The 9831-nt window shown below is 39.2% G+C and overlaps 1 protein-coding gene across 4 annotated transcripts in view; it reads left to right on the top strand.

The window, feature by feature from the left end:
• The first annotated feature begins 883 nt into the window (after positions 1-883).
• Positions 884-9831, top strand: part of LOC149962220 (multidrug resistance-associated protein 1-like) — a 244146-nt gene continuing 235198 nt past the window's right edge. For 3 of the 4 annotated variants that reach the window (XM_090179141.1, XM_090179128.1, XM_090179135.1), the window contains exons 1-3: positions 884-967; positions 1079-1163; positions 1421-1530. In XM_090179141.1, coding sequence (XP_090035267.1) covers positions 1483-1530 — 48 coding nt within the window. In that variant the 5' untranslated portion in view covers positions 884-967; positions 1079-1163; positions 1421-1482. Of the gene's footprint in view, positions 968-1078; positions 1164-1358; positions 1376-1420; positions 1531-9831 lie in introns of those variants that run through there. The other variant, XM_090179132.1, reaches the window with a different exon arrangement.

The following is a 9831-nucleotide window of genomic DNA, read 5'->3' as shown; positions in this document are numbered from 1 at the left end:
GATGAAGACGCCTATAACCATACGAAACTGGTTTATTTACATATCTACAAGGTTACATGAGAACGAGAAAATGAAACTGAACCAACTAACAACAGTTTCCGGCGATTATATGTACAATGTTAACAAAACGTATTATCGGGTTTGTTTAAAAAACACGCTTCCGATAATCTTGCAGACAAGGACGTATATAAGGGGGGGGGGGGTTAGGGGGATCAACCCCCCCCTCTTTAGTACTCGATTCCTTTCTTACGAAAGGAGCGCAACGTTAAGAAAAAAACAGTAAGACGTAAAACTGAATGGAAATTTTAAAAACCTTCGTTTGATACACGTGCGGAAATGTCATTGTCACTCGTCCCGAGTTTAGCCAGTACTTTTAATATGCGTTATTGCGTGGCAATTTTGTCAATGCATTACTTTGATAGCATAATTTAAATAATACAATATCTATCACATAATATATAAGAACTCGACGGCAAAGCTATATCAATATATCAGTTCATTAAAAAGAGTGAACCCCATGTCCAGCTTATGTCACTACTCTAAAACAATGTAGAAAATTCTGCTTCAGGCGATTTTCTCACAATAATAATTTTAAACACTTCGCTACGTTCTAGTTATACTCGCTACAGCTAATAACTGAATAAATAGTATAATATTTTGAAATTTTATCATCCACTCAACATTGCCAGGCTGCCAGCAATGAGCGATAAGAGTGCTTCATTGGAAAAACAAATCCACATTGGTTACCTTTACATGATGCCTGGCTTATACTAAACGCGTCATAGCTTGAAGTATTACTACTACATACTTCTGCCATTGGGCATAGTTTTGTTAATGTCGCAAGTGTTACCGATCATATAGCTCCATATGTCTTGGTAAATATTAAACGGCACTCTAGCCATTCCCTTCTACGCGTACAGCGTTCAGTGAAGCTTTCGAAGTAAAAACACCTCTTCTACGTTTTACCGTAAGTAAAAACAACTTGGTTTTAATGTTTCGTTGGTTTCTTGAAATAAATATAGAAAACACAAATTAAATCTTATGTCTGCTTGTAATTTATTTGTTTCTTCGTGCCAAGGTGACCTTCGGGATTAAACGGTCCGGAGCATAGGCGTTATTTCATAAGAAATCAAAGACTCAGAATCCTATCTCTCAACCAAAACGTAAATATTCGCCATTTTATCGTTCTCTGTTTCTTGTATAAAATATAAAAGATATTACTGCATCTTCAGGGTTATTTATAATATTAAAAATGCTTGAGACTTAATTTATTTGCAAAGATAAGGAGATACATGTACATTAGAGTAGTAAATGTGAAGACAAAAAATCTCGCTCTATCATTTTACAATTATCAACAAAGATAACTCGAAAAGAGGTCATTTCAAGCTCTCTCTCTGTAATATATCTTTTTATATTGTAGTAACAGCTTCGTTAATATATAGTTCACAAATGTCTGGAAGGATTTGAACCTAGTTTCTGGCAATGGAGGAGGAAAATGGTTTCTATGGTCTGTGCGAAACTGTATTCTGGGTAAGTTCCGAAAGCTCTCGTATATCACTCATTCAGTATAATGTATGTTATTTTGTCCCTTAAACCAATTTTAATCTTTAAGAGTTCAGGTGGTACTCATTGGGTTTTATTTTAAATTTGAAATGTCTCAGATCCTAGCCTTATAAATTAGTTCCAATAAAGAATAAATTATTTAAAGATAAATTTACCAAGAGCTGAATCAGTTTAAGAGAACAGACAACAAATACCGTTGAATTATAAAATATTCGAAATAAAAAAGATCAAATATTTCTAAAACACTAAGGTTTATTATGAGATAGGTTAAGATAGTTAAACGGTTCATTATAGGGTTGCCCAAGTGGGCTATCTTAAGTAATATTGATCTCAAAAATGGCAATCTTGAATCTTTTTTGACCTTAAATTTAAATCAAAAATAAGATTCAAAATCCAAGTCACCTGGTTTAATTCCAAACTTAAATGAAAGGGTCACAAAAGAAACAGACTAGATGGCATGAGGGATGAACGTTTTTACAATTGACAAATACTAGTTTTTGAAGAGGGAATTTAAAAAAGGTAAATGACCTTTTCGGAATTCGATTATATTCCTCTACACTCTCAAAACAAAGTGTGCAAACATGGTACAGAATTGCACACAAATCTCCGAAATAGAACAATTTTCTAGGTTTGGTCTCTCTAAGTCTCTTTTGGGTAATTGTCTCTTAGTTGTTTTTATGTAAGTTTAAACTCATTTTAATTTTTTTCTTTTTCTTTAAACGCTCATTTGCAACAGCCTTCGTCTAAACTATAACTGCATAAACAGCCAATAAATGGTTTCTTTAACTGTTATTTATTGGATTGTGAGGGTAAATACATCTTACGAGAGCTCGTTTTGGAAATTGTCTCATCAAATATAGTTTTATCGGCAATGCCGCAATATGTGTCTTTTTTAAACTGGTATATCTCTCATGAATACACTTCTGTACAAATATGTAATATTTCTTCAGTGAAACGTGAGTCCAGTGTTGTTCATGAAATAAGTGCGACGAACATTATTTTATTTGAATTTCTGTACTACAAAATAGCTGTTATAGGGATCTATTGGAATTGTAAAGTAACTTTAATGTGGCTGCAGTGATACTGTGGAGAAAATATCAATCTCAATATTAGACACAGTGGCGTACCGAAGAGAGTACGTTTGGGGGGGGGGGGTAAGTGAAATTTGCCACGTAAAAACAAAATTTGTCAAGTCGTCTAAGATTGGATTATTAAGCCGCGTTTTCACGAACGCTTGTAGCTTCGAAAAAACGATTGAAATATTTCGTTTTCGCTTGAACAATTTTTATATTTTGAATATCCGCGCTAAACGCAAAAAGCACAAGCTACGCGTTTTCATGAAGACAAGAAATTTTTAGCGAGCCGCGTAATTTGAAAATAAATATGGCGGTTAAAGATATGAAGGCTTTACTTATTAGGAAAAAATTGCGTTATTAAAGCTTTTAATTGTCATTAAAGGTAAGAAAAAGAATAAGAAACGCGATTATAAGAAGAAAAAATGGTGGGTTCACCCAATTTGGTTAAATAGAAAAACTGAAGAAGATTTTGAAACTCTTGTAAGTATATCGGAAGTAAAGTTGGGTTATTTTTTCCCAATATAAATAATTTCCTTTTTAAAAAATTTCAGTTAAAGTCAATGACGGAAACAGACCCCCTTTACTTCAGAAATTACACAAGAATGTCTCTAGAAACATTTGACCAATTGTTATCATTAGATTCACCATATTTAAAATCAACATGTTTTTTCGAGATCTGACCTTATTTTAAGAATAATAAAGCTATTTATAATAATAATAATAATAATAATAATAATAATAATAATAATAATAATAATAATAATAATAATAATAATAATAATAATAATAATATGAATAATATTGTGGTTATTTATGTAAAATTCTGATAAAATAAATGTGAATACTGGTTTGAAAACTTAAAACCTTGAAACTTTGGAAAATCAAAAGAAACTCTGGTTAGGCTTAGCAATTAACAAATAAAACTCAATATAAGCATATTACTTTAATTAAATAAATGTTTTTAATGAAAACCTATTGGATAAAGATCAAATCATAAGTTGTATATCCCAAACTTTCCAGAAGTTTTTGAAAAACAATGCAAAAAGGATTAACTAGTTGAATTTACCGCCATAGAAACTATTAAATATCTCGCTGATTTTTTACATTTAAGGGGGGGCTCGGACAGCGCTCCTAGTGCTAAAAAAGTGTTCGCGGAAATACATAGGAGAGGAAATCTTTGCAGATCTCGAGACGGCCGTGGTTATACATAAGGAGAAGCAACTACATAGAAATCTCAAACATAGTTAATGACTTTAGGGAAGTAATTTGCTGGGAAATTCTAAATGATTTGTTGCAACATCGTTTACAATCGATTTAGTAGTTTTTAAATTAACAAACATGTTTCATAATTTTCATTTTGCAAAGTCCACCTCGATTTGCCAACTCTACAAAGCTTTGGGGGATCCTCCCCCCAGTCCCCCCCCCCAAAGGTACGTCCCTGATTAGACATCGTAAAAAGTTGATATTGTACCTGATCATAACTGATATTGAACGTTTTTATAACCGCTGTAAGACGAATCCCCTTCCTTTTTACACAAAACGTCAAACACCTTTGGAACAAGGCGGACTTCATTAATGTGGATAATATCTGGCGCTATTTTAATCAAAAATGTATGATGCTTTAGTGACAACCCTTTATACCATTTTTGCTTCATTTTCGAAGTGGAGTTACCCTTTGAGTTTTGAGCTCCTAAAGGTTTCATTAAGTAATTCTTTTTCACCACCCAGCCATGCGGAAAACAATTCTCGTTTTCACGAGGCGCGTGCTAAGCTAGATAAGTAGAGCGAAAAACACTTGTTCTGCTTGTTTTAATAAACCCATATTCACTTAACTTAACTTTCCTTATCTACCCCACAACTGTATCCACTTTACTACTATAGATCAAACTATTCTCATTTCTGGAATAATTGGGATCGAATCAAAATAAATTTGACTATCGTATATTGTAATTGGATAAACCTTAAAACATATTATCGAACTAGGACGTTGCACACGCTGGACGATCTTTAGGATGGACATTGCATTGGGTGGGAAATGTATTTTTGCTGGACCAGTCGTAGGTTGGAAATGTCGTACGCTGGAACACTCATAGGATGGAAATGTCGTAGGATGGAAGCTGCATTGGATGGAAACGACGTTTGCTGGAGACGTCCTATGTTGGAAATGGCATATGCTGGAAGCGGCGTAGGATGGAAAGCGCGTTGGATGGATCCGGCGTAGGATGGAAACTGCATTGGATGGAAACGCTCGCAACGGCGTAGGATGGAAATAGCGTACGCTGGAACCGACACTTTGGTACTAAACTACTCAGTAGGGGGTTTCCTACTATTTCCATGCAATGTTCGCGGTTCCATCTCAAAAGTTTTTGTTTATTATCTATAAAATAAAACTCTTAAGACCCTTTCGTCGGGGATTTTCCCCGGCGGTCTAACGTGACATCGCCGAAGGTAATTTCTCCGTCCTCCGTTGCGTTTCGTCTCAGTTTTCACTCCAAGACCAGTCGTTCTAAGGCATTCTCTGTCTATTTGGTCCGAGTTTCGCGTCATTTTGATTGCTCGAAGACCTATCGGTACGAGCTATTTGTAAGTTTTTAAATTTCTTCAAATTTGATTAGGGGTTAGCTTTTATTATCCCTTTTCATAATGGGCTAATCTACTTATTCGCTAATTTTATTATCCGTCTAGCTTGGGTGTATATTTTTGAAATTTCGGATTTCGCACTGTTGTTTTAAAAGGTTATGTGCCAAATCAGGCTAGCGATGAAATGTATTTGTTTTCGGACTATTTTCTCCGCCGTCGTTGGGGCGAGTCCATAATATTTTCAAAACATATTAGGGTCTCTAGCGGGGGGGGGGGGGGGGGGGAATTGAAGTCGCTGACTAAAACTTTTGACCTATTACATAAATAATTAAAAACTACATAAATGAATAATATGCGATTTAGTATGGAAAATCTTCGTCCTCATACGTTGATTAGGGGTTACTGGCTGGAGCTCGTCAGGGCCGTGCAGAGGTATCCTGAGGCCCGGGGCAAAATTACTGGCGGGCCCTTCAATTTGCACCCCACCCCTGGAGCTCGTCACACTCCAAGTTCAAACCTAGGTTTGCAGCTGAATTTATGGACATAGCTGGTATTTGCAAACGAATTTACTCAATTTAGATAGCCACCCCGAAGGCGCCGAATTTTTTTTGGGCCGACTGTCTGACGGTGACTATTTCGTGGCCAAAATACAGTTGGGAAAATACTCTTTTGACTGGTACTATGTCCGCCCGAATTACAGTCGGGGAAACTATTTTTACCGCGAATAATTTTTTTCCGACTAACAATGGGTAGGTATTACGACTCAATATTGCAATGATACCCGACCCCGTTTCGGATACATACCCGACCCCGTTTTGGATACACACCCGACACCACAACGGATTAATACCCGACCCCATTTCGGAACCATACTCGACCCCGATTAGGATTCATTAATGACCAAACAACGGATTCATACCCGACTCTGATTAGGATCCTTATCCGACTCCGATTAGGATCCTTACCCGACACTATTTCGGATACATACCCGACCCCGTTTCGGATACATGCCCGACCGTATTTTGGATACTTGCCCGACCCCGTTTCAGATACATCCCCGACCCCGTTTCGGATTCATACCCGACCCCGTTTCGGATACATACCCGACCCCGTTTCGGAATCATAACCGACCCCGTTTCGGATCAGTGATGGGAATAATCGCATCTTCACGTGTTTACAGCATTTGCATCTCTAAAAGCTATTTCTTTCTCACGAGTAGTACAGTGGTCGCTTCCGAAAACGAACGAAATAATGAATTAAATTTAGGAAGACAATTATAAAGAAAATAAGCTCTTCTTCGCAAAAAGAAGCATTCGCGATGAAAACGGCGTTTGAAAAATATGTAAACACGTCTTCGCAAAAAGAAGCGCTCTAGATGCGAAGAAAAGAGCACGTCACGGCGCATTCCGTTTCGGGTTCATACCCGACTCCGTTTCGGGTTCATACCCGACTCCGTTTCGGGTTCATACCCGACCCCGTTTCGGGTTCATACCCGACTCCGTTTCGGGTTCATACCCGCCCCGTTTCGGGTTCATAACCGACTCCGTTTCGGGTTCATACCCGCCCCGTTTCGGGTTCATAACCGACTCCGTTTCGGGTTCATACCCGACTCCGTTTCGGGTTCATACCCGACTCCGTTTCGGGTTCATACCCGACTCCGTTTCCGGTTCATACCCGACCCCGTTTCGGGTTCATACCCGACTCCGTTTCGGAATCATACCCGACTCCGTTTCCGGTTCATACCCGACCCCGATTCGGGTTCATACCCGACCCCGTTTCGGAATCATACCCGACTCCGTTTCGGGTTCATACCCGACTCCGTTTCGGGTTCATACCCGACTCCGTTTCGGGTTCATACCCGACTCCGTTTCCGGTTCATACCCGACACCGTTTCGGGTTCATACCCGACTCCGTTTCCGGTTCATACCCGACCCGTTTCGGAATCATACCCGACCCCGTTTCGGGTTCATACCCGACTCCGTTTCCGGTTCATACCCGACTCCGTTTCCGGTTCATACCCGACCCCGTTTCGGGTTCATACCCGACTCCGTTTCCGGTTCATACCCGACTCCGTTTCCGGTTCATACCCGACCCCGTTTCGGAATCATACCCGACTCCGTTTCCGGTTCATACCCGACCCCGTTTCGGAATCATACCCGACCCCGTTTCGGGTTCATACCCGACTCCGTTTCCGGTTCATACCCGACCCCATTTCGGAATCATACCCGACCCCGTTTCGGGTTCATACCCGACCCCGTTTCGGGTTCATACCCGACTCCGTTTCCGGTTCATACCCGACTCCGTTTCCGGTTCATACCCGACCCCGTTTCGGAATCATACCCGACCCCGTTTCGGGTTCATACCCGACCCCGTTTCGGGTTCATACCCGACTCCGTTTCCGGTTCATACCCGACCCCATTTCGGAATCATACCCGACCCCGTTTCGGGTTCATACCCGACCCCGTTTCGGGTTCATACCCGACTCCGTTTCCGGTTCATACCCGACTCCGTTTCCGGTTCATACCCGACCCCGTTTCGGAATCATACCCGACCCCGTTTCGGGTTCATACCCGACCCCGTTTCGGGTTCATACCCGACTCCGTTTCCGGTTCATACCCGACCCCGTTTCGGAATCATACCCGACCCCGTTTCGGGTTCATACCCGACCCCGTTTCGGAATCATATCCGACCCCGTTTCGGGTTCATACCCGACTCCGTTTCCGGTTCATACCCGACCCCGTTTCGGAATCATACCCGACCCCGTTTCGGGTTTATACCCGACCCCGTTTCGGGTTCATACCCGACCCCGTTTCGGTCTCATACCCAACACGAACTCTTTGGAATATTAAGATGTATATTAGACGTATAATTCTGGTATGAACCTATGAAAACGTATTATATTAATACAACCCGAATTTAAACAGTGCAATATTTATTGATAAATAGTTTATAAAATTTACATAACTATATATTGATCATTAAGATCGGACTAGAATTTTTTTTAATACTGTTCAGATTTCCAGCATTTCTCCTAGTTTTCACTTCAATAGGAACTTATACTTAAAATTTTCAAATTAATATTTGAACTCTTTCAGTAAAAGCACTTAAATAGTAACAAAGAAAAGCATAAATTCACTACTTTGTTTTAAACATTTTAGAAGTTTAAAACATTAACAATCTTTTAATTTCTATGTGTTCTTTTTTACTTGAATTTTAAGTTAAATAAAACAGATACACTTTTCAAATAGAAAACATTTATTTCAAATCCAAGATTCATATAAAATATGAATCAATTAGACTTGGCCTTTTTAGTTAGATTACACAAAATAAAAACGCCAAGAGTATTTTTATATTTCGAAACTCGCCCAACTAATATAATTCTAGATAAAGGGTAATTTGTTTTAGCTTTATTAAATGACTTTAAAACAAAATGTACAGAAAATTGCTATAAATCTTACTCCTTAGAGCCTGGCTTACTAAAATCGTGCATGCCGGATGAAACCTAAAAGAAGAAAAGTTTAGAAAACTTTTAAAAATTCTTATAAGTGGCTATTTTAGCAACAGGTTGAAAAAAACCATAAATATATTCTGTTTTTAATAAGTCAATAAGACGGACAGTTGGGAATATATCCACAACAAGTAAAAATAGTCTACTTGCGATGTGACTATTTCTCCCACACCTGAACGGTGAATATTCGGTCCGTCACTACGTCGCTGAAATAGTCTTTACACAATCGTCTAATCAATTCTATACCAAAACCAAGGAGGATAGAAACTTGGAAAGGGAGACGAAGTAGGAGGCATGAACGCGCCAGTATCCTTGTAAAAAGTTTAGCGCGCGCTCGGCGGAAAGAATTCGGAAAAATGGAGGCAGCACGTAGCGCAAGGTTGGTAAAATTTAAACTAGAAAAGGTTGTCTCGAAAAGGGGGTTTTGGTTTACGCGTCTTTTGATTCTAGGTCTGTTACTCAGCCTTCTACATCACTGGTTTGGAAAATGCTATCCTTCTCAAAGTTACAGGTGACGTCACCTGGTTCGGCCAATATGCATTTTTTCGTACATGAGACCCCCTTGGCGTAGCGGCCGTCATCTTACTGCCATTTACACGTCTTAAAAAGATGCTGGCGTGTTCATTCCACCTACTTCGCCTCCCTTCCTATCCTCGTTAACCGAAACTAGTCTAGGTGGCAGGGTGGGAAATTAGGATTTTTTTAAAGTGGACATGTGACCAGTGACCCCCATGGCTTATAATAAATAAACTGGACCTTGACCAACGGGGTCTCGATCGAGAAAATGTTTGAAAGAATTATTAAATTGCCTCAAAAATTCGTCTGTTGCTGACGTCACTCAGATGAGATCCCATTGACTTTCAAAAGGATCTCATCTCATTGACGTCACGATTTTCGGTAGCAACGAAGTAGACAGACTTGGCCCTTAGCAACCACAGCGTATCGAGGCAACCTTTTATTAATAAGATTTACTAACCTTGGACCAGTGAACGCCGTCTGCTACATTAGAATATCGTGTTTTAACTTTTAACCGTTTTCAATAGGGTGAATTCAAATTAAAGTGTACAAACTTATAACGAATTAACTAACCCCCCTCCGATTTAA

Source organism: Leiobunum rupestre, chromosome 1, assembly GCF_980474605.1.
Source record: "Leiobunum rupestre chromosome 1, qqLeiRupe1.1.hap1, whole genome shotgun sequence".
In the NCBI taxonomy this organism is placed as follows: domain Eukaryota; kingdom Metazoa; phylum Arthropoda; class Arachnida; order Opiliones; family Sclerosomatidae; genus Leiobunum; species Leiobunum rupestre.
This window is presented reverse-complemented; position numbering and strand designations above follow the sequence as displayed.